At 51.4% G+C, this 22,426-nt stretch overlaps 10 protein-coding genes across 10 annotated transcripts in view; 5 read left to right on the top strand and 5 right to left on the bottom strand.

Moving 5' to 3' along the window:
• Positions 1 to 141: 141 nt before the first annotated feature.
• On the bottom strand, positions 142 to 1,871 carry TERG_02682 (ATP-dependent RNA helicase DHH1; the record flags this gene model as incomplete). Its single annotated transcript, XM_003237926.1, has 4 exons — positions 142 to 954; positions 1,014 to 1,610; positions 1,697 to 1,769; positions 1,828 to 1,871. 4 exons carry the CDS (start codon positions 1,869 to 1,871, stop codon positions 142 to 144), a joined length of 1,527 nt encoding a protein of 508 aa, XP_003237974.1.
• Positions 1,872 to 2,666: 795 nt separating this feature from the next.
• On the bottom strand, positions 2,667 to 4,679 carry TERG_11877 (uncharacterized protein; the record flags this gene model as incomplete). Its single annotated transcript, XM_047750922.1, has 7 exons — positions 2,667 to 2,715; positions 2,796 to 2,893; positions 2,965 to 3,013; positions 3,071 to 3,435; positions 3,505 to 3,607; positions 3,661 to 4,317; positions 4,375 to 4,679. The coding sequence occupies 7 exons, from the start codon at positions 4,677 to 4,679 to the stop codon at positions 2,667 to 2,669; spliced, it is 1,626 nt and encodes a 541-aa protein (XP_047605714.1).
• Positions 4,680 to 4,825: 146 nt separating this feature from the next.
• Positions 4,826 to 5,404, bottom strand: TERG_11878 (uncharacterized protein; the record flags this gene model as incomplete). The annotated part of the gene is made up of 1 exon (XM_047750923.1): positions 4,826 to 5,404. One exon carries the CDS (start codon positions 5,402 to 5,404, stop codon positions 4,826 to 4,828), a length of 579 nt encoding a protein of 192 aa, XP_047605715.1.
• A 1,214-nt stretch (positions 5,405 to 6,618) lies between these two features.
• TERG_02684 (uncharacterized protein) lies at positions 6,619 to 9,326 on the bottom strand. Its single transcript, XM_047747948.1, has one exon. It carries the CDS (start codon positions 7,904 to 7,906, stop codon positions 7,286 to 7,288), a length of 621 nt encoding a protein of 206 aa, XP_047603918.1. The 5' UTR covers positions 7,907 to 9,326; the 3' UTR covers positions 6,619 to 7,285.
• A 1,120-nt stretch (positions 9,327 to 10,446) lies between these two features.
• Positions 10,447 to 12,839, bottom strand: TERG_11879 (uncharacterized protein; the record flags this gene model as incomplete). The annotated part of the gene is made up of 2 exons (XM_003237930.2): positions 10,447 to 11,118; positions 11,430 to 12,839. 2 exons carry the CDS (start codon positions 12,837 to 12,839, stop codon positions 10,447 to 10,449), a joined length of 2,082 nt encoding a protein of 693 aa, XP_003237978.2.
• Positions 12,840 to 13,095: 256 nt separating this feature from the next.
• TERG_11880 (uncharacterized protein) lies at positions 13,096 to 13,443 on the top strand (the record flags this gene model as incomplete). Its single annotated transcript, XM_047750924.1, has 1 exon — positions 13,096 to 13,443. The coding sequence occupies one exon, from the start codon at positions 13,096 to 13,098 to the stop codon at positions 13,441 to 13,443; it is 348 nt and encodes a 115-aa protein (XP_047605716.1).
• Positions 13,444 to 14,115: 672 nt separating this feature from the next.
• Positions 14,116 to 14,904, top strand: TERG_02688 (uncharacterized protein; the record flags this gene model as incomplete). Its single annotated transcript, XM_003237932.2, has 1 exon — positions 14,116 to 14,904. One exon carries the CDS (start codon positions 14,116 to 14,118, stop codon positions 14,902 to 14,904), a length of 789 nt encoding a protein of 262 aa, XP_003237980.1.
• Positions 14,905 to 16,434: 1,530 nt separating this feature from the next.
• Positions 16,435 to 18,092, top strand: TERG_02689 (uncharacterized protein; the record flags this gene model as incomplete). Its single annotated transcript, XM_047747949.1, has 4 exons — positions 16,435 to 16,557; positions 16,614 to 16,717; positions 16,780 to 17,134; positions 17,202 to 18,092. 4 exons carry the CDS (start codon positions 16,435 to 16,437, stop codon positions 18,090 to 18,092), a joined length of 1,473 nt encoding a protein of 490 aa, XP_047603919.1.
• A 262-nt stretch (positions 18,093 to 18,354) lies between these two features.
• On the top strand, positions 18,355 to 19,029 carry TERG_02690 (uncharacterized protein; the record flags this gene model as incomplete). Its single annotated transcript, XM_003237934.2, has 1 exon — positions 18,355 to 19,029. The coding sequence occupies one exon, from the start codon at positions 18,355 to 18,357 to the stop codon at positions 19,027 to 19,029; it is 675 nt and encodes a 224-aa protein (XP_003237982.1).
• A 1,209-nt stretch (positions 19,030 to 20,238) lies between these two features.
• Positions 20,239 to 22,426, top strand: part of TERG_02691 (uncharacterized protein) — a gene marked incomplete at both ends in the record, with an annotated part of 2,553 nt that continues 365 nt past the window's right edge. The window contains one exon of the mRNA XM_003237935.2: positions 20,239 to 22,425. Coding sequence (XP_003237983.2) covers positions 20,239 to 22,425 — 2,187 coding nt within the window. The remainder of the gene's footprint in view (position 22,426) is intronic.

Genomic DNA, 22,426 nt, shown 5'->3' on the forward strand with positions numbered 1-22,426 from the left:
GGAAAGGGGAAGTTGGGTATAGTGAGGTGGGTTTGTAGAGGATAGGAGAGAGTAAGCGTTGAAAGGATCGTGAGTGATAACAAACAAAAGAAAACAGCAAGAAAGCAGATAAACGAATAGATGCACAGCAAACACGTTCGATTAGGACCCGGGGGTTCCTGAACTGGCAGCGTTGGCTTGTGGGTTTCCGGCTGCCCTAGAGCTGTCAGGGTTGTTTGAGCGCTGGCCAGAACCACGGCTGCCACGGTACGAGCCGCGGCCGTAATGCCCACGGTTGGAGCTGTACTGTCCATGGCCATTGGATGGGTTGGTGGTTTGTTTACGAGGCTGGCTCTCCGCGCTGGCCGGTTTTTGTTCCTCTGAGGGCTTATTGGAGATGGGGCGAGGAATGGTATTTGGCGTTTCGTAAACATATAGTTTCTTATCGATGGACGGAGGGATGGGCTGGATCTCAGTTCCCAATTCCTGTTCGATCTTGTACAGGTTGTATCGATCGTCCCAGTTAATCAGGTTGATCGCCAAGCCAAGATGCCCAAAACGTCCGGAACGACCAATTCTGTGCAAATATGTTTCGGCATTCTTGGGGAAGTCAAAGTTGATAACCACATTCACAGCCTGGATATCGATACCACGAGTCAACAGGTCCGAACACACGAGGTTCCTACAGACGCCGTTTCTGAAGTCGTGGAACACGCGGTTTCGGTTATGTTGCAGCATGCGCGCATGAGAGTAGAAGCATGAGTATCCAAGTTCGGTAATTTTCTTAGCGAGAAGCTCAACGCGGTTTGTCGAATTGCAGAATATGATGGATTGATTTATTTGGAGTTTCGAGAAAAGAGTGTTCAAGCAATGGACTTTTTGCCTTTCTTCGACGAATGCATAATATTGCGTTATGCCTCGAAGGGTGAGCTCGTCCATGAGGTTAATTTCATAGGGGTTTCGCATGTGTTTGTCCTGAAATATGTACATTAGTTGATTGCCACAAGTGATAAAGTAATGGACGTGTATCGTACCTTGAAAGTCTTTACGATAATCGGGAAAGTGGCGCTAAACAACATAACTTGGCGGTCTTTAGGGTGAAAGGTCAATAGTTGCTCAATTACTGGAGTGAACTCGGGAGAAAGAAGTTTGTCCGCCTCGTCCATAACAAAAGTAGTACATTCCGATAGATCAGCAACGCCCTTGCTAGCAAGGTCAAGAATTCTGCCAGGTGTTCCAACGATGATGTGAACCGTGTCGTTAAGTCGGATAATATCGTCCTGTAGACCGGTTCCTCCAGTCGTGACCATGACATTTATGCCAAGATGCTTTCCAAGCGTCTTGCAAACCTGTGATGTCTGTAGCGCTAGCTCTCGGGTAGGCACTAGTATAAGGGCTTGGGTTTTGGCTATTTTCGGGTTGGTGCGTTCTAGGGTTGGAATAACAAAGGCAGCTGTCTTTCCGGTTCCGTTCTTCGCTCTGGCAAGAATGTCACGACCTGTGAGAGCGACGGGGATGGTTTCCTCTTGGATAGGAGACGGCTTTTCAAATCCAGCTTCAAAGATTCCCATCATTAGGTCTCTCTTGATATAGAAGTCCTCGAATTCCAGACCCTTAGTAGCGGTAACATCCTAGTTGCGAGCAAAACAACAGAGTTAGAAGAGAATATCCGTAACTAGCATAGTGGCAATCCAATGAACCCAGGGACAGCTCTTACTTCGGTCTGTACTCTCGTATCCTTAGCTGGGATTTTCAATTGTTCTTTCCACTTGTTATCCGTGCTACTGTCACTGTTAGGGTAGAGTAAGCGAATGTTCTGCGATTGCGTAAGGATAGCGCCATACTAACCCTAGCTTTGTGTTGTTCAGCTGAGCAGCAAGAGCGTCGGTCATGGTAGGCGATTTTGTAAAGGTGGGGGGTTTAAGAAGAAGGCAACAGGCGTCAGGTCACGTCGAGATTGTGTATTTCTAAGGGTGCGTAGGGGTATTTGCGTGTCTACGTCTTCGAACGAGGTGGACGTAGCTCAAGGGTCAAGAAACGGCTTCAAATGTAACTATAGCGGGGACTGTAAGCAACGAACAAAAGCAGTTAACAACGCGTAAGGAAAATTGAAGCCTTACTGGTATCGTTAGTGCGAGTGTCTTGAAAGCGGCGTTGGGAGTCGTTTCTCGTGTGCTCAGCCGACGAAGGAGTTGCGCGGCTTGTAGGAGTGCGGAGAGGGGGTGGTGTGTTTGAGAGTTTTTCCTGACCGTAACTGCTGTTCGGGAAACACGGGTGTGATCTGGGAGGACACGGAGATTCCAGGAAGCTGAGATATGGCCTTTTGAGGGTGAAAATTCAGCGGAGATAGTCGGGTTGTGAGGTGTTGTGTTGTGTGAGTGTGAGGGCGAAGTGGTTTGTCTGTTGTTTTGTCGGTTTTTTGGAGGTCGAAAGAAGGTGAGGAAAGCTTTTTTTTGGCTTTTGAGGTTAAACTCACGGAGGGAGGGCTTGGCCCGTGCGCCAAGATTTTCTAGTTACTGAACTATTGGGAGTGAAAGAAGTAGCGGATTGAGAGTAGGAGGGAGAATAGAATAGACTATGTACACGGCGGGAGTGGTGGTTAGATGCTATATATACAATATGGAGAGAGGCTGCTGGGGCCTGTCGGGGTTGCATGACTGAGGCTGGTTGCCTAGTTGGGTCATGAGCTACTGGGCAAAGGAGAGCGTACGCTGGCCTCGTTCGGGCTCAGCAAGTCTAGATAGAAAGGAGTGGATGTAAGTATCGGGAAGCGCATGGGCAGAGCAAAGGAAAGTGGCAAAATGAACGTAACGTACTCTTTTACACGCACGTCTGGGGCGGCGGTGATTTCAGACCGAGACCCAGGGGTGATGAGGATATACTGGCGTCCTACTGAGCATCGAGCAGCGTACATCTAGTGGTAGAGATAAAAAGTTAGGTGGTGAAGCGTGAAAGTTTCATGATAACACGTATTAATAAACTTACCAAGATGTCGATTGCCATCTTTCGGTTAACCGAGTCCATGTAGACGTCACTACAGCACGTTAGCGGAAGACCAGACGGTGCGAAGGAGGCGCAATAGGCGGCTTACAATTCGTCCAGACAACGGATAGGGGAACCCATAGCTTCCCATAGAGCCAGTAAAAGGCATATCTGCGAGAATGACTTCTCTCCTCCCGACAGAGTCTTCGCTCCTCGACTGATCCCGTCCTTGGTGCTGTCCGGCTCAACCTGGAAGCAAGTAAGCAGAGTGAACGCAGGAAGGTACCTCAGTGTGACTTGCAAAGAATCATTTACCTGAATATCTAATAGTTTCTTCTTGTGGTTTGCAAGCAGTCTTCCTCTGAAGCCTCGCTCACTGAGAAGGTAGATGAACTGGATCTTCGCTCGTGACGTAATGTGAGCTCGAAACTTCTGCCATCTTTCTTGCCGATGAACCAGAGAACTTTTGAGCATCTACCACGGGTGAGCAGCCAGGCGAAGAAGATTAGATAAGGCCGAGAAAAATATATAATAACTCCATACCTGAGCCAGTGTTCTAAAACTGACGATCTCATTCTGTGACCGCTCATATTTTGCATCAGCTTCCGCCGCGGCGGCGGCAATTTCCTCCCTTGACGCCCCCATCCTAATACAACTGTAAGTAAAAGGTTGTATGACCGTGGGATTGGCCTTACATACTGTGAATCATATCGTCTGAGGTCTCTATCCAGCCTCTCCAGCTTCTCTGCAAGGCTTGTCTCCGTTTCCCCTGCATCAATCGGGACCCTGGGAGAAACCATACTAGCCTTCTGAATGAAGTCAGCAATTCGAGCGGCAGTATCTTCCTGCTTTCGCTCAATCTGAGTAACCTGTGCTTTAGCAGTGTCTGTTTTGGCGATTGCATCATTTTTGCCAACAAGCGCCGTATGCCTCTTATTTGCCTTGACTGACAGCTCATTCTCTGCTTGACGGGTATCCTCAGAAAACCGAGATATTTCGGTGTCTTTGGCAGCCAGTTCCCTCTTTATCTCCTTCACCTTGGTTGTTGCTGCGTCCCTTGCGTTGACGCAATCTTCAAACGAACGTTCGTGTAGCTTCAGCTCTTCTTCAGCTTCTCTCAAGGCCGAAGTTAGCGCCTCGAGCCGTCCATCCTGGTTTCTGTCCCTGTCAATTGCGTCTTTAAGGTCATCTGCCCTATCTTCAGCCCTCTGACTCTCGACGAATAATTCATGCTCTTGGTTGTTATGAATAGAGAGCAGCTGTTTTTGCCGCTGAAGATGCTGGACCGCAGCACGGTGTTCTTGTTCAAGCCGTCCAAGGTCACGTTTGAGAGTATCAATTACTTCTCGCTGCAATCTAGAGATGAGTCAGAAACCAGGTGGGTTGCATTAACCGGGTCAGGATTAGACTTACCTTATCTGGATATCTATATCCGTTTTCATTCGAGGTCTTCCAGTAAATGCGGGAATGGGGGACTGGCTTGGGTCTCCGGTTCGATTGAAGGCGAGATGGATACCTCGCCTTCTATCCCTAGAGTCGATACAGTAGCATCGTTTGACATTTCTTGGCCTTGCGCCATCAAACATGATTTTTGATGCCTCTTCAACATTTTCAATTAGTAGCATCTGCTCAATGCCATGGTTGATCACCAATTGACGGCGAACCATATCATTATCAATCTGTATTGCGCGGGCGGAGATAGTCAGTAAAAGGAACATTTACAGTGATATTAATAGCTAACCTCTAGTACTCTCAGCGCAGTATCAAACTGGGAATCAGGTTCATGGTCCGTGGTATCAATCCTTCCTTGCGAATTCCCAATAAATATGGGACAGACGCTACATATTACACGTTAGCAAAGAGTTCAGTAGTTTGTATAGAGTTCCTCAACCCACCAATTTACCCGTTGCATTATTCCAGACAAGACATTCATATCTCGTTTTGAAGTAACCACAAAACTTGTGAGTGTTGTGCCGAATGCATTCTCGAGGACGGAAGACCATTTGGGCTGCAAAAGGCGTACATGTTGGCCCAGAGGCCCAACTGGCGGTTGGTCGAATCCCCGTTCATCGGCAATCGCCCGCAGAAGCAAGGGCATTCTCTCATTAAACCCGTCCTGTTGGCCTCTACTATCTCTCATCAATGTTCGTAGCTGGTTTTCCGCATCAGTGATCTCGGTCTTCTTCATCCCTATCGGTCCTCTTTTCTTGCCGGCTGCTTCTTCTGCTTCAGCGACGGCTTTTTGTAAATCTTCAGCACCTTGTTTATGCTCATTCAATTTTTCTTTGGCGGCCAACGCAGCAGCCCTCTTTTCTTCAAGCTCCGTGAGTCTTGCTGCTGTAGCACCGCCATTCAATGCCGCAAGCCTCGCGTTTTCTTCTTCAATTTGCTTTTCAGTATCGACAATTGTCCTTTTATTGTCCATGATATGCTCCCTGATCATCGCTTGTTGGGCCTTTCTCTTGTATTAGCCATTGTAATTATGTTGATACCTGGTAACGTTAGGAGACACACCTGGAGACCTGTCCGCTCTTTAACGGCTTCATCATACCGTTGCTTTATTTCTGCTTTACTATCATCAATGGCAGCTTGGGCTTCCTTAGCTATACGAACGGCCTCTCTTGCCTCGTTGACTTCTTGATCAGCTGCCTGGAATTCTGCGTCACGATTTTCAGCTTCGGACTCTAGCTGCTCAATACATGCTCTTGTTTCTGCTATTTCGGCAATGAGAGAATCTCGAATCTGTGGGTAGTTAGCTTACAGAAAGAAAATATTGAGATACAAAGGGGGAAAGGGCAGACCCGTTCTTGTTCCTCGACCTGTATCCAGGCTGTCTGGGATCGTAAGTGTCGAATCCGGGCTCTTAGACTCTCATGCCTGTCAGACTGTGCCAGCCGTGCCCTTGCATTGTTCCGATTAGATTCCAGGACCTTCAATTGTTCCTGATGGTCATGGAGTTTGGCTTGAAGCTGGTCTATGGATTCCTCCATCATATGGTAGTCGTGGTCTAATTGTTCTAGCTGCACCCCTTTCATGAAAAATTTATACTTTTCAGCAGGACTTGAGGCACTCAGAAACTGCCGGGCCATGTCCTGAGAGAGTACGTTCATAGGGTTGTCCATCTGCAGCGCAAAGTAGTCCGTGATACAATCTAGGTCCGCTCTCCTTGTTGAGATGATGGCCCCCGATTTACTTTTCAAGCGAAAACCGCTTGAGCCAGAGCGTGTGAAGTGACGTTCGACGATTATTGACTCTCCATAGGTATCTGGTAGATAGGCACCGTCTCCTCTGTTCTTTATGCGCACGATGATGGTTGCGGACCTATAACATAGTACATTAGCAAAATGTAGCACCCCCAAGAGAGCTAAAAGTGCATCACCTACTCCTTGCCTTCCTTGACAAAGCTTTTAAGGCTCTGGCCACGGTTTGTAGCAGACGCTTTTCCTCCCAGACAGAGTGTGAGTGCGGTCAAGATGGCGCTCTTCCCGCTCCCGTTTTTGCCCACGATGAAGTTGATCAACGGGCCCAGCTCGACCGAGAAGTGCTCATGGCACATGAAATTGTAGCAGTCGACACGCTCTATGATCCCATGCTCTGCCGCAACATTCTCCTGTCTCCGGGAGTTCTTCTCGTGGATGGCCTGGGTCGAGCGAAGACCGATCTCTTCCTCCTCCGCGTCCTCTTCTGCCTGTGACGACGAGCTGCTGGAGCTGCCGGAGCTGTTAGAACTATCCGAGCCGGACGAGGCAGCGTCTTCTTCTTCGAGCACGTCTGATATCCGCGGTCGTTTATTCTATCAGGTTCCCCAAGTTAGCCGTGCTCTTGTCTTGTACAGTGATGGGATGGTCCTCTCTTAACTGTGCTGGACCCGGCTTCAACAATGCTCTGCCCTCGCTTCATGGCTGTCCGTAAACGCCCGGAACTGCAGGTATCAACGCTTTCAAGTCTCTTCTCTTCTGTCGTTCTGGCGATGTCGCTGAAGTGGTGGTCGCTTTTTCATATTTATCTACTTCGTTGCGCTGATTGACTTTTGCGCGCGTCGCGTGTTTGAGGAAATCTCGTTAGATTGCTCGGATGCCACTCTTTGTAAGGCCGAATGGCTTCGATGCCCCTGTTTCGAGCCTCAAGGCGCAAAGATCCTGCATTTGGGGTCATACGCAGTGTTTTCTACGTGTATCCCTAATTGATTACTAGAAATAATCCTATTCTATGGCCGTCGTCGGTGCCAGGAGGACGGAGAATCCGCAGCTACGCCTGAGCCAGTTCTACCCTTCGATTATCCATCTATATTAACAAGAGTAGGAGTCGGGCACTCGATACACCCTTATACACGGTTATAAACAGCAAAGGCCTCCAGGTAGTTCTTTGCCGTGGCTGGGAATGTGAACTTGACGGCCTCGTCCTCGCCGGCGAGATATCTGCGAACCTCTGCCTCCGTCACCCATCGGTACTGCTCATGCTCGCCCGGGGCCAGCTTGATCTGATCCTCCCAGTCCGGGGCGAAGTGACTGTTCTCTGGCGCTTGGTGGGCTTCGTGGACGTCGACCCAGAATGAGAATTTGATGGCCTTGATGTGCTCTCCGTCCTTGACTCTGTCCCAACGGTCGACGGCAACGAGATCCCGTATGTGGGAGACATGCAGCCCGGTCTCCTCATAGACTTCTCGTGCGACGCTGTCGAGTACTGTCGCATCGGTGTCGTCGCAGGAACCCCCTGGGCCTTCCCACAGGCCGCCTAGGGAGTCTGTTATAGCTCTCCGGAGCAGCAAGGCCCGTGTAGAGCGTCTGATTTCATCGTCACTGACTGTTGTATTCGGGTTTCTGGCTGGGGAAAATATGAATGCACCGATTATAAAGGCGTTATACTCGGATTTTGAGTCAAAGAAGTCACTAATAGGTACGTCGAACTCAGCAAGCTGTGGCTCAACTGTGAATGTTCGGTCCATGGTGGTTGCTGTGGTTGAATGGAACGAACAGAACGCTGAAGGACTAGATGGATAAGTATCAATTATTTATATACAAGACAGCCAGGCAGCAGAATTAGCCATACAGATGTTACGCCCATTGAAGAGTCATGGGATGAGGTTGATAGGAAATCAATGATATCGATGACATCAAGTGGGATACCTCGTATTTGAAGTGTCCGAACTAATGATTTGAGTCAGGGGATATTATTGATCCCTGTATCCATGTCTATCAAATATATCGCGATACAGCAAGTAAAATCCACAAACACAAGTGATAAATGGAACTGAGCCTTGGGTCTCTAGGGTTTTGGAATTATTAGATATCAATCGTATGTTGGAATATGTATACTGTGTTATTCAAAGATTATATTTATAAAAATAGAAATAATAATGAAAGTAAGGACACTAATCAGAAAAAGATGGAATACAAGAAAGTATAAAGATGCTTCCAACATATTAGGGGTATCTTAAATGGAAGCATCTGATAGGTATTAAACAAAAGAGCTGTCGAAGGTATATGAGTATGTATGTCCAAACAAATGGAAGAATTGAAGTATCGACATAGGAAAGTCGCTGTCGCGGTGGTCAACGTAATCTGGTAGGAGAAGAAGTTAAAAGAGAAAAGAAGAAAACAGAAGAAAAGGGTTAATCCCACTGGCCAAGGTAGGCAGGCTGCCATTCCTGGCCAGGATAGGAGGTGCTGGACATCACTATCTCTTCACTCGAGTCATCATTTGTTGGAAGTTCGACAGGTTCCATGGAGGCTACATGTACAAGGCGGGTTTGCTCGGGGATACGGGCGCCGTTTGACGCAACACCAGACGGAACAGTGGAATTGGAGTTACTGGCGGGCGTTGGGCGTGTTTCAAAGTATGAGTATGAGCCGTTGATGGATCCCTTGGGTGGTGATATTGGCTGCGGAGAGCTGACATGACGTAACCCTGGAGAAGCAGTCGTAGACATAACATATTGAGATGTACCGGATGGTATCTGGGGATTCTGATGCTTCTCATCCTGGGGTAATGTGATGGTCCATGGAGTCTCCTGGTCGCCTACACGCGGAGTGTGCGGAACAGAGGTATGAAACGTTCCAAGCCTCTGTGTAAGGTCCTGAGTATCAGGAGCAAGTGAAGGGCTAGCGGCGGTATCTGGAGGCCTAGAGAGAGGACTGCGAGAACGGAAATGTAAATCTTTGATGTGAGGAGAGTGTGTTGGTGATTTGGTAGTCTGCTCGGAGCCGGTAGGAGAATACATGGCTTGTGATAAGGGTGGAGTTATGATGACCTGGTTGTTGGAAACAAAGCTCGATCCTGGAGGTACTGCCGAGCTGAAAAGGCCAGTAGGTTCTCCAACCACTTTACCCCCATGGCCCTCTGAAAATTCCTTCGTGGGAGAAGGCTGCCTGCTCATTGGAGGTGTGTTTGACGGGCCAGCCATCCGTGAGGTAACAGAGTTAACGGACTTGTAGAATCGCGTTGGCCGATTTCCTGGAGCTTGTCTGGGGCCCTCTTCTGCCGTTGACGTATTGGAGATTCGCTGGTTCACATTTGCACTTGGAGCTGGAGTTTGGGCTCTGCTGGGGGAAAATGCTCTATCAGGCGAAAGAGCTCTGGCTGGTGAAAGGACTGTTTCAGGCAAGAAAGGCCGATTGCTCATAGGGGGAGACGGTTCATCATATACTCCTGAATTCAAGTGATGAACGGAGCCGTTCACTGTATTATTATGATTTGAAAGAGCACTTGGGGTGTTTCGTTGTACGGCATCTCGGTTTCCTACTGACTGAAATTGTCTAGCATTGGAAGCAGCATGAGTGTGAGCTGTTGTTACGGCAGACTTCTCGCTCGTAGGACTGTTGTTATTCTTATTTTTGCCATGTAGTAGATCAAACTTCAGCGTTTTGAACATCTTGCTGCTTTTCTTTAGCGCAGGGGATGAGGGCCGATCTGCTGGTTGCCCCTTGCTGCGTCCCAGGTTAACCTTCGACATGATGCCAGTAAACCCAAGGCTGGACCGGCGCTTTTTCTGCTCATCTGGAGGATGGTAGACACCGGGATCAGGGCAACCCGCACCTACTTGGGAATAGTAGCAGTTGGCATTTCTGTCGTTAGCCTGCTGGTCGTGCACATGGTGAGTAGCCACTCCTGGAGCTTGGATGGATATCCCAGAGCCATTCGTGTCTGTGCGTGCATGGGTAGAAGGCAACGGTGACACGCTGCGCTGGTCTGTCTGAGCCCAGGTTCGTGCATGAGCTGGATGAATTAAGTTGCTGGGCAAGCTGTTCGACACGTCTGTAACAGGAAGCGGGGGAACAGTTCCGGGAGGAGGAAACTTGTACTCAGATTGCCAATTTGTATTCTGAGGCGTAGAGCTGCCTTGCTGGTGGTCTATCAGTGGAGGGCTGTCTTTGGGCGGACTGATTTCCGGTTCTAGTTCAAACGAGAACTTGCGGAGACCCAGCCCCCGTTGCTGTTCTGTAGTATCTGGAGGCAGATTATGCTCTTGATTACCATTGGTTACAATTATCTCTGCTTCAATCTTCTGGAGTCATCGAGCGTATCTGCCGAAGAAATGACGGAGGACTCCCGAGTGGGCTTGACGTCCACTTCGGACACGGCAAACGATAGTCTGCCCTTTTCAATATCCTTTTCATCTGCGAGCACTGAGACAACGCCTGACTCCCCACTGCCTCGGTCGCTGGTTGTGGCAGAAACAGGTTCAATATTTGGGGTAGAAGTTGGAAGGTTGATCTCTGGTATACCAGGGCTCTGCATTGGCTGGTCAGGCACTGGCATAGGCTGATTGTTGGGAACATCAGTTTGCACATGGGGTTCTGAAGATTCAGGAGTATGAGAAACGGGGCGCTCCTCCGTAATCAATGCCAGACCACGACCACTATATCGTTTAGAATCTCGTGGTCTCTTTTCGTCACCGTTAGACTTAGACATGATATGAGCAACTTCGCCCATAAAGGAGACCGAAAATGGCTGGCTATCGAATTTTAGGGATTTCACACGAGGGATTGTCTCTGGGATTGTCAGTGACTGTTGCTGTTGCTGTTGTTGCTGCTGTGGTTGTTGTTGATGCTGATGCTGATTCTGATATTGACTACCAATACTAAGTCGAGAACTTTCAAACTCCGACTGCACAGAATTATGTGACATCGGAGGAGAAGCAGGAGGAACAATTTGACCCTACAAAATAGCCGTATATTAGACTCGCTATGTGACTTCGTAAGATATGACCGATACAAAAAAAGGGGGTAAGCCAGAATTTTCCCCCCGGCATGAGAGAGCCCAAAGATATCAGCCGGTTCGATCTTTAACCAAGGACCAATTTGATAGGATGAGTTGCCAATGTAAATCGAAGAAAAGCCAAGATGTATAGAAGAAGGAAAATGGAGGGGGATAGTGGGGGTGGCCATGAGGATCGTCACATTGGCCAGAATGAAGAATATGTCATTCTGAAGGAAGGATGGAGGAAGAAAAGAGACTTAGGTATCTACCTTGTCGGCACTTCCACTATGTCGGAATTTACTCCTGCCCTTGGCGAAGAGGCCCTTAGCTGCATCACCAGCCTTACCGCCTAGGACGCCGGCGGAGTGAAGGAGATCCTTGCCCTTTGCTTGGACGTGCTGCGTGTTCATCATTCCGCCGAGCTGGACGCCTGAGCTCTGGCGGGTGTGGCCATGGCCAGGACCAGAGCCGTCATGGTGTCTAGAAGGCAGAGATATATTGCCGAGTGAGGGTAACTTGGGGAATTTTCCTTGAGATGGGATGGGCCGGTGAGTGGCGTTGGGATCGGTCGGAGCAATACCGTTTCGTTGGATTGTTTCTGCGTTGTCAGGGTGGCCGGTTTCCGCTACGTTCTTGATCCATCCGTCGAGGCCGGAGTCTGTGTTTGCGTAGACATCTCTGGCATTGTTAAAAGCAGCTATTCTTTGGGCGGGCTGGGGGATGCTAGTTATTTCACGGAATTCAGGGGCTTTCTGATTTGACATGGATGATGCGCCAGGCTGGACAGTGGTAGGGGGAGGGGGGCTCTGGCTCTGAGTCTTTGGCAACAGCTCTGTTTCTTTCTCTTGAGTCTCGACTGGAGTGGTGTCTTGTGGGCTCTCTGCAGCGAGTGATCCTGGGACTGGTGCACTAGTTGCGGCTTCAATTCCACTGCTACCCGTGGGCTGTTTATTGATGACCAATGCTCCTGGGGTCAGGGTGGCTGAAACGGGTGACAGCGGGGATAGAGCCTGTTCTTTGTCACTCTCCTCTGAGTCAACCTCCCAGGAAAACTTCTTTTTTAGCTGTCTCTGAGGCTGCTGCTGCTGCTGCTCGTAAGTAGGGATAGAGATGGTAGTGTGGGGATGATCCATGCCATGGGGAGATGGGTGGTTGTCCTGGAGTTGTGTATACGCATACTGCTTTGGCTCCTCGCCTGAAGTAGGGGAAGGAATGTCAGCTTTCTGCGCAGATTTCTGTACCTGGGAGCTCTCATCATGTTCTTGGACTGGAGGTTCGGTCTGTTGTTCTGTCGTCTCTGTGGCAGTGTTTGGGAGCGTGTTTGGGTCTATCGAGCTTCGTTTACTCATGCTAAGAGGCGAGACATCCAGACCAGCGATGTGTGGCCCTGAAGAATCGTCTTCTGAGACAGTGTTACGCTCGCGGAGCGACGGAGTGTGAGTCTCGATGTCACTGTGGCCAGCATCTACTGCGTCTGGGCAATCCAAGCCAGAAGATGGTGAGTGTTCACCTTCAGCGGATATAGATTTTGTAGGGTCTGTGTGTGCTGTATGAGTAAAATTTGAGGATGGCTCGTCATCGCCTACGTGTTCTTCTCTGATAGTAGGGACCTTCTCTGCGGGTTCTCCAGCCAGTGCATGCGTGCTTGTTGTCGTTCCAGCCTTGTCACCACTGTCCATGAACCCTTCAAACCCAGAGAGTCGTCGTACCTCGGGCAGCTGGCCTATGGGAGGCTCTGCGGTGTCGTTCGGTAGCGGTATCGCGCCCGTCTTGCCGCCGTCGGGGCCAGCTGGAGTAGACGCTTCAGTTCCAGTCGCTGCCGCTGTATCTTGAACCGTCGAAGCTGACGGCGTGCCAGCAGCTCCCACAGAGCTCCCTGAACGGGTACTTCCCCGCTCTTCAGCCAGCCGTTTGTATATATCCGCCGGCCTGACGATGTTTGGCGACTGGGTGTTTCCTGTCGCACCACCAGTAGAGCTATCTGGCTGGTCTTCCTCATCCTCGTCCTCGCTGTCTCCCCACTCGTCTCCGGCGTACGAGTATTGTTTTGCATTCACCCATCGCTTGGTCTTTTGGCGATTGACATTAGTCTTCAGGTCGAGAGTTTGCGCCGTTGACCAAGGGGACTCTGGCTGCTGGCCTCCCGCGGGCGATCTAATAACACAGAAAAATGTTAGCCTTTTCAACCTGTCCACCAACACTAACCTGAGGATCTACTTACCTGTCACCAGGGACATAGGTCGGCTGGTAGCCAGACATGCTGCAGAGGGTGTGCCGTGGTAGTTGTGGCCTGTCGTGGTTATTATGATTATGGTTACTCCCCCCAGGGACGATCTATAAGTGGTTCGAGAAGAGGGACTCCCTGCAGCGGCTTCGGCACCACGCAGCGGACACAGCTAAGACACCAGTTCGCCAGCAGAGCCCGACCGCTCTATCGCATCTCGTCCCTCGGGCACAACAGAGAAGAAAAAAACGCTTGCTCGAGGGAAGAAGAAGCGGAAGAGCAGAAGGACAGCGCCTTTTCAGGGGATTTCGCGAAGGATGAGCTAAGAGTCGTTAGGTCGGTTAGTAAGCAGGAACCTCACCTCACCTGCCGCGGGCTGGTCGGAGCGGAGAAACGTCTGGCCGTCGGTGGAGGCTCCGGGCCCGCATGTCGATTCTCGGTCAAGGCCAAAAAAGCTCAAAAGGCACTTGCTTGTCTTCCACCGACGATGAGGACCGACAGCGAAGCATCCAACCTCGTCCCTATGGAGAGAATGGGGGTCCGACAGCCAGCAAGACAGGATACCAAAGACTAAGAAGTGCTCACTGGCTAGCCAGACAGCCAGACAGCGAGTACACCAAACGTTGATAGTCGAGCGATAATCTACAGACCTCTACTGAGTAGCAGGTAGGAAAGATCAACCCAGGCAACACTGTATTTTAGACTAACAAAAAGGCCACAGCCAGTGTGATATGGCCGAAGCACGCCCTGCTAACGCACGGGCCCGGAAAAAGGTGACCTGGTGGCTGCGGATGAAATACAGGCTGCTACGCCTCACCTCACCACTCCGTCTCCGCGGCAGTATTACCCGTCTTAGCCATCACAACAAGCGGCCTTTTCTCTCACTGCTTCGTCTTTGCCTGCCTACAACCTCCCTAACTTGGTCATTCCCTGTTCCAGAACCTCTCTCCCCAAGTACCCTTATTACAGACCCATCACTTTGCTGGAAGAGACGTATAGAGGGGGATATTAAAAACCTACAAGATATTCCTATCTGGCGCTCTCGAGATACCCCCCTCCGCTCTTTATACCGTCTCTATGAGGCTGTAATGGCGGGTGAAGAGTTCTTCGTTGTTATTGGCTATGAAACGGAATACTTTTGGTATCAAAACCGGACTTCCTGGGAGCCTCAATATATACCAGACCCAGCTGACCCTGACCCTCTTCGCTATGCTATCCTTGCCTGTATTGCAGAGGCATTAGTATTGGCATTAAACTGGCGGTTAAGTCTTGGTATGAGGAGGAATGGAAACCATATACATCGCCAGACCGGTAGTGACCCTTACCCACCTTACAACCCCTTGCTTATGCCCTCCTGGGTAAGAAACGTGCCTCCAGTATCAACCGAGTACCTACGCTTAACTATACCTGCCAACAAACTTGATTCTGATGGGCGCCTGGTACTTATAGACGGGGGGAAGAGCGAGATATTTCGCAAGAGGAACATTATTGCTTCTGAATATAGATTCTACACTATATAGCTTTAACCGATTTTCAGTACATAATACCCGTTCCAAGGATACAGATCTCTTTGTGGTACAGACCCTCCTCTATTAAAGGTAACTAAGGTAGATAGGTCAGGTTAGATAAGATGGGTACCAAGACCCTAGGTAGGGTTGCTAATAGAAAATGAGTAGGGATGTCTCTGGCTAAATTGAATCAAACAGAGGATCGTGGTGGGCCACTGCAAGCTTGGCTCGGAGGGCATCAGCGAACTCCTCTAGAGAAACTGACCCACCTCAGAGTCATACTCCGCTTCTAAGGATTCTTAAACGAAATCATCATACTCATCAGAGTTATCGAAGTCATCATCGAGAAAATAATCTGCTACTGCAGCTTCAAGTGACGAGATGCCATGCATCAACCATTGTAAGCGAAATAGTTCAATATTCGGCAAGGGGCAGTTTACTGCATCCTCAGTGTGTAGAGTAACGACATGCCCTGAAGGAATTCGGACGTTTGTTTGGCAGTCATATAATCGTATATTCGATGTTTCGGAATCCGCCTTGCCGTGCCTGTAGCCAACCCAGCTGAAGCGGTGCCTGAACCGGAATTTATGCTTTTGACTCCGGCCATAAGTTTATAACGACTCTCTCTGCAGCCGATTAGGGATTTTCCTTTTTTGTCCAGCGGTTTGATACCATAGTAGCGCCCAAAATAGAGCTGGAAGATGGGAAACAAGGAATATCATTCCTTCTTAGCTTGCTGATAAGACGTGCAACAAACTCCCGACGCAGGGGTTCTCGCAGCTCCCGGTCCAATTTGTTGTGGCCATTTCGGTGCTGAGCAGTGGATCAGTGAAAAAGGTGATTCTCTAGTGAATGAGCAAACTGACTAGTTAATTAGCTATCTAACTAGTCAAGGCATCGATCTATCGAAGAAAGAGACATCGTTCATAGTCCGAGTGCTGAGGATGGCCTTGGAAGAATAACACTGTAGACGTTGAAGTAGTTGGGTCTTATGGATGGAACCTAGCTTAGTAATTCACTCATGTGACTCAAATTAACTAATAGTTAGTTGATTAGGTAATTACCTGGTTTGTCAGCAAACCTTAACTTAACTACCTCCAGCTCAGCCCTGAAGGAAGCATTAATATTAGACAAACAGGAGGAGCGGACGACGAGATCTCTCCTACTGGGTGATGCTGGCGCAGTCATGGGTGGATAGCACCGTGGGCATTGCTCTATAGCTGTCGGGCCGATGGTTTACATGACAGACCAAGCCGTCCGCGCAACATCTACTCCTCACCAGCGATTAGCGGCCGTTTGCGGTGCTAACTAGTTCGTCCTCGGCTAACGGAGAGGAGAATACAGTATCAGGGCCTCCCAGCAAGCCGGTAGCTTGACCATACTGCCGAGGACTGCAAACAAGTAGTTGGCCGGCCCTAACTATACGAGGTTTACCCCAGACACTGCGGCATCTAGCCTGGACAGGGATACTTATAAAGAGTCACAGCTCTGGCTGTCATCGTCACCCCATTTAGTTGAAATCGTCCACTGCAGGCTGCCAGAATGGGTAACAGGTTTATTGATTATCTACGCGGGCCCGAGGGCAGGCCAGGGGAGGCCCGTCTCTTGCGCAAACTAGACTTCTTCATCCTCAGCTTTTGCTGTCTGATGTACTTTGCAAACTATGTAAGTGTTTTCCTGGTTGTCCACCCAGGAGCAAGCAAGGTCTAACCGACGAATAGTTGGACCGAAGTAACCTGGCGAATGCCTACGTCTCTGGAATGAAAGAAGACCTAGACTTCCATGGGAAACAATTCAATCTTATCAATACCATCTTTACTGTTGGGTACGGTTTGCCAATGATTGTGTGTGGACAAGTGAACTAATGGTTGATATACTCCTGATTAGATATGTGCTCGGTCAGGTACCATCTAATCTGGCTCTTTACCGTTTTAAGCCACGGTACTTCCTACCGGGCATGATGGTGATATGGGGTGGGCTCACCATGGCTACTGCTGGTGTTCACAATCCGCAGGGAATCATGGTCATCCGTTTCTTCCTCGGCTTGGCCGAGTCCTCTACTTTTGTAGGAACGCACTATATTCTGGGCTCTTGGTATACAGAACGAGAGCTGGGGAAGCGGTCAGGTATCTTCACTGCATCTGGCCTGGCTGGAACGATGTTCGGCGGCTTCATCCAGACTGGTATCAATTCATCCTTGCATATGAAGGGTGGTTTGCCAGGCTGGAGATGGCTCTTCATAGTACGTTGCACCTGTCCGGACTTCTGATATTCACCTTGGCCAAATACTAAAGAGTGATGGTCAATAGATTGATGGGCTTATCACCGTTCCAATTGCTATGTATGGGTTTTTTCTCTTCCCGGATACCCCCAGGACGACTCGTGCCCCTTACCTCACTGCTGCAGACAAGGAACTGGCCGTAGCCAGGCTGCCGTCGCCGAGTGATGACGCTGAGCACACGAAGATCAACTTTGCCCTTGCCAAGCGGGTTTTCTCAACCTGGCATCTGTACGGATTTGTGATTCTCTGGGTAATTGCAGGAGAGACCGAGTCCTTCTCAACGAACTCTCTTCTGGCCCTGTACATGAAATCCCATCCGACCATCAAGTACACCGTCGCGCAGAACAACAACTACCCATCCGGCATCCCTGCCGTTGGCATCGTCTCGACCCTCATCTGGGCGACACTCACAGACTTTCTCGGCGGGAAACGCTATCTTGTGGGCTACTGGATCGGCATCACTGGTGTAGTTACCTCTGCCATGATCCTGGCGCCCGGCTCATCGACAGCCACCATCTTCGCAGCGTACTACTGGGCTGGCTCGGTCTATGCATGCCAGGCCACCTTCTTTGCCTGGGCCAACGACGTGATGCGGTACAAAGACGATGCCTGGCGCAGCGTTGTAATTGCAGGCATGAACATGGGCAGTAACGTCATCAACGCCTGGTGGAGCATTGTCTTCTATCCAGCCAGTGATGCTCCTTATTTCAGAGTACGTCTTAACATTCCTGCTAATTCTTCCCCTGGATATTTTCGAACTAACCAGACGCAGTCCGGCATGTATGCCATGATAGCCTGTTCGATAGCCATGGCAATATGGACTGCATTTGTGATGTATATGGCCTGGCGAGAGGGAAAGCAGACAGTAGACAGTGAGCAGACGGTTGAGAAGCAGGACAGCCAGTGCAAAGATAGCTAACCCTCAGTAGTAAAGGGACGAATCTGATGAATCAGCAGATCTGTACACAGTTTATTCATGTCACGTTATAATATGTTAGCATTGGCCAATAGAACAGCCCTAAATCTCAAACTCAAGTCAAACTTTCAGCTTAGTCAGCAGGTTATCTCTCGTTATCCTCGTTTGATGGATATAAAGATGGATTATTAAAAAAATATACTCCGTATACAAGACAAAAAGGAAGAGAAGAAACGGAAAAAGAGGAAGAGAAGAAGAAGAGACGATGACGGCGAGCTCGGTTGACACTGCAGGTTCAGCGGACGATCAGCCTCTGTCCTCGCCGCTGTCGCCGTCGACGTCGATGAGCTCTCCCGGCGAAGAAGCGGGCAGGCTGACGGACATGGCCTCGAACCAGCTGGACGACGTCTTCGGCTCGTCTCCGCCACGGGCAGCAGCAGGAACGACGGCAGCATCAGCTACAGAGGACGATGGAGACATGCTTGGTGGTGGTAGAAGGGCTGGTGAGGAGACAGTGCCGTCTCTCGCTGAGCCATCGGATCTACCCTCGCTGCGTCGACAGCATGTCACAGCCGGGTACCGCGACGGGGTGGCGGCAGCCAAGGGCGAGCATGTCCAGCGGGGGTTCGACAAAGGCTATCCCGTTGGAGCAGAGCTGGGAATCCGAGCGGGCGTTGTGCTGGGTGTGCTAGAAGGCCTGGTGAAGGCGCTAGAAGCAAAGGATAAGGAGGGCGTCCCAAAGGACAGCCGGGCCAGGGTGACGGCGCTCTTCGAAACGGCAAAGAAGGAGCTGGTCCTGGAAAGGGTCTTTAGTCTGGAGCAGCAAGGGACGACGGTAAAGGAAGCGGAAAGGGGTGAGGATGAGGGTGAAGACCACGGTGATCCCTATAGCCGACTGGGAACGAGCTGGGGACACGGCCGTTACACGGTGGGAAGATAGGGTCCGGATATTGCTCGCTGAGCTACGCTGAAGGGGAGCAGACGCCGTGGACTAGATGTACACATCTGGCATGTGCTGCTGCCGGTACTCGGTGCGGTGGTGGGTGATATAACAATCCTTATATGGGAGAACCTGCAGGAGGATTTACAGCAAGCAGAGCCTGCTGTCCTACGTCTCCCCTCGGCCCAGAACCCAGATCAACGACGACAGGACTCCTCGCCTCTCCCTCTCTCTCTGCAGCCAACCGAATGATGCGCCGATGGGGTGGGCGATTTGAGGCCTGTCTCCCTCCGTCCTCTACACGCAGCAGGACTGACCTCTGGCCATCACCGTTCATCTATAGGAGAACACGACTGCTGGCCCACAGTGGCGCATGAGGCCTCTTTTTACTCCCAGACTCGCATGTATTTAGACGCAGACGGCCTTCTATTTGCCTCGTCCTTTGCCCTGCGTCAGCCATCTCGAGCCTCCCAGCCCCCCTCCCCAGACCAGACCAGACGTGCCAGCGCATCGAGGCATGCGAGTCGACCCTGGGCCCGCCCGACGGCTCTTTATTTGATCCATACGCACTGCCAGCACTTTGCGAGCGACTGTTGGTAACTAATCTCGTCTAGTTAGCTGTGGTGTGCCGCCGATGCGAGCGCACTCTGCCATGTAAAAACAGGACAGGACAAGGACGAGAAGAAGAAAAAACCAATAAATAATAGAATAGAGGAAGTCGAAAAAAGGGCTGCTCCCCGTCTCGGCCTGCTGGCTCGCTATTTGATGTCTTTATTAGTTCGATATTGCGCTGTTCAATGTCTGGCGATTTGCTGACCAGCCATCCTTTTTCCCTTCTGTGCGTCTGCCGGCTGCGATTTGACCAGCCACCGCCAGACGCAGCGCCAGCAAGCCGCAGGAGACAAACCAGCTTCGACCGTCTCTTGATTCTCTTTCTGCTTCTTCTTCTTTTCTTGCCTGTCTTCTGTCGACCTTTTCTTTTCTCTGTTCGACATCGCGACCTTGTTGCTGCTGGCGTTGACCTCCAGCATCTCCTCCAGCCAGCAGCAGCAGCAGCAGCAGCAGCAGCATCTACATCCTCCACTCCCACAGCACCGGAGGAGACGAGAGACAGAAAGCCACGAAGCCGGAGCAGAGACCAATTGATCTTCTTCCCTGCCCGAGACGCAGCCCGACTCGCCGGCTTTCACGTTGACGTCCGCGCTGCAGCCCGTGTTTCCCGCCGTGTCGCCCTCTGCTTCCACCCGCCTTGACGAGACCAACGACCGCCACGACCAGTCTACGATATCTACCTCTGCCCGGCCATCAAGGCAGCGCCAGCGACGCCACCAGAGACGAGCTGCCCTGCTCAAAACCGCCGGCCAGAGTCCTTCTCCCGACCAGAAACACCCTCACACCCAGAGACATCAACAGCAAACACAGCAAGCACAGCAGAGACCGACACCACGCCGGCAGCTCACCCTTGACTCTATAGAGCAGAGGCTCGGGGATACCCAGCAGGAGGGCCTACAGCAGGCCTCGCGGCAGGGAGCTCGTCAGGGTAGCACTCGTCAGGGCACTGCGTCCTCGTACTGGCCGGCGCAGAGCATCAGGGTCTCCCCCAGCACCACTTCGGCCATCCTCTGGGTGCTTGAAGAGGCCATCCGCACCCCTTATCCTTTCACTGCAGACCCGGCTGAGCTTAACGCGTCCATGTCGGAGCTCTTCGAGACCGCTCCAGCAGATGTTGCCAACGGCCGCAGCAGCCAGCATCACCACAACGGTGTAGCCGTTGCCGCCGGTAGGAACGGGATGGGGCCCGGGCAGCAGCCTATGTCTGTACCTGCACCTAGCACTACGGGTGCCACCCATGCTCCCAGCGGTGTCCGCACCCCAACCGATATCATGAGACGGCGGCGGGAGCGTGAACGGGCCCAGCTCAAAGCCGAGCAGGAGGCCAAGCTGAGAGAAGAGCAGCTACAGAAGCAGGCACAGCTGCAACTCCAAGCTCAAGCTCAGGCTCAAGCTCAGGCTCAGTCTCAGACTCAGGTACATCACTCGGTCCCAAACATCACGGTCTCCCAGGATCCTGGCCAAAGGCAGAGTGGCAGGCAAGATACCGTCCGGATCGTTGCAGACGACCCGCAGAAGCCCGCCAGACAGCGGCCGAACATCTCCCAGGCGGCCAAAATGGCCGGTGGTTCACAGCAACAACAACAACAACAACAGCTACCAGACAGCTCATCCAAACCACAGGCCAGTCAATCTGCACCAGGTGGCCAACAGGAGCATCAACACCAACCACAGCAGCAGCAGCAGCAACAACAACAACAACCATCTAGGGGTAAAGCTGCATTCCCTCACGCCTTTGAACGCTGGGAGATGCTCTCCTCGCACTGGGAGGGCCTGACAAGCTACTGGATCCGTCGTCTGGAGCAGAACAACGAGGAACTCAGCAAGGATCCACTCAGCCAGCAAATGTCTCGACAGGTTACCGACCTTTCTGCTGCCGGTGCCAACCTGTTCCACGCAGTCGTCGAGCTGCAGCGTCTCCGGGCCTCATCTGAACGCAAGTTCCAGCGCTGGTTCTTCGACACCCGGGCCGAACAGGAAAGGGCCCAAGAGGTGCGCGCAGAGCTCGAGCGTATGCTCAGCTCTGAGCGCCAGGCCCGCGCCGACGCTGTGGCCGCCCTCAAGCAGGCCGAGAGCGACAAGGCCAAGGCCCAGGAGCTGGCCAGGGAAGTCCGGCGCGAACTGCAGATCTCCCGAGACGAGGCCCGGCGAGCCTGGGAAGAGCTCGGCCGCAGAGAGCAGGAAGAGCGAGACCGCACCATCTCGCTCAGGAATGGCGAGCCCACGATCGTTGGCGGCGTCCAGGTCGTACCGATGCTACAGTCCGTCCCCAGCAGACACACCAGCACCGCCAACCGTCCCCCAACTCGAGAGGGCCCTTATCCAGGCGGGCCCAGCGCGACTTCAATGGGTGGCCAGTCTCACCAACGCCCCTTACTGGAGACGACCGAGTCAACTGGGTATGATGACGATGGCCACGACGCAGACCCCTTTATTGAATCAGGAAACCCCCCCGTTGTCCCTGAAGCACCGCAGCCTCCCCGCCAGACTGAGAGCGGTCGAAGCCAGTTCTACCAGCATAACCGCCAGGTCATCCACGGAGGCGCACAAGCAGGCGTCGGCGATGTCCTATCCGAAGACGGCCGCGCCCCTACAACCACTGTCGGCGGTGCAGCTTCTCTTACTGCTCCTATCGCCGTCACAAACGGCGGCACTCAGCATGTCTCTGACGGACGTCAACTCTCCTACCCTCGCGCCATGTCCGATGATAGCGACGACTACACCACAGAGCCGTTCGACAACTATGTTACCTACGGCTCCGGGCCGCATGGCTCCCCTGGAGCAG

The sequence above is a fragment of the Trichophyton rubrum genome (genome assembly GCF_000151425.1).
Source record: "Trichophyton rubrum CBS 118892 genomic scaffold supercont2.2, whole genome shotgun sequence".
Lineage (NCBI taxonomy): Eukaryota > Fungi > Ascomycota > Eurotiomycetes > Onygenales > Arthrodermataceae > Trichophyton > Trichophyton rubrum.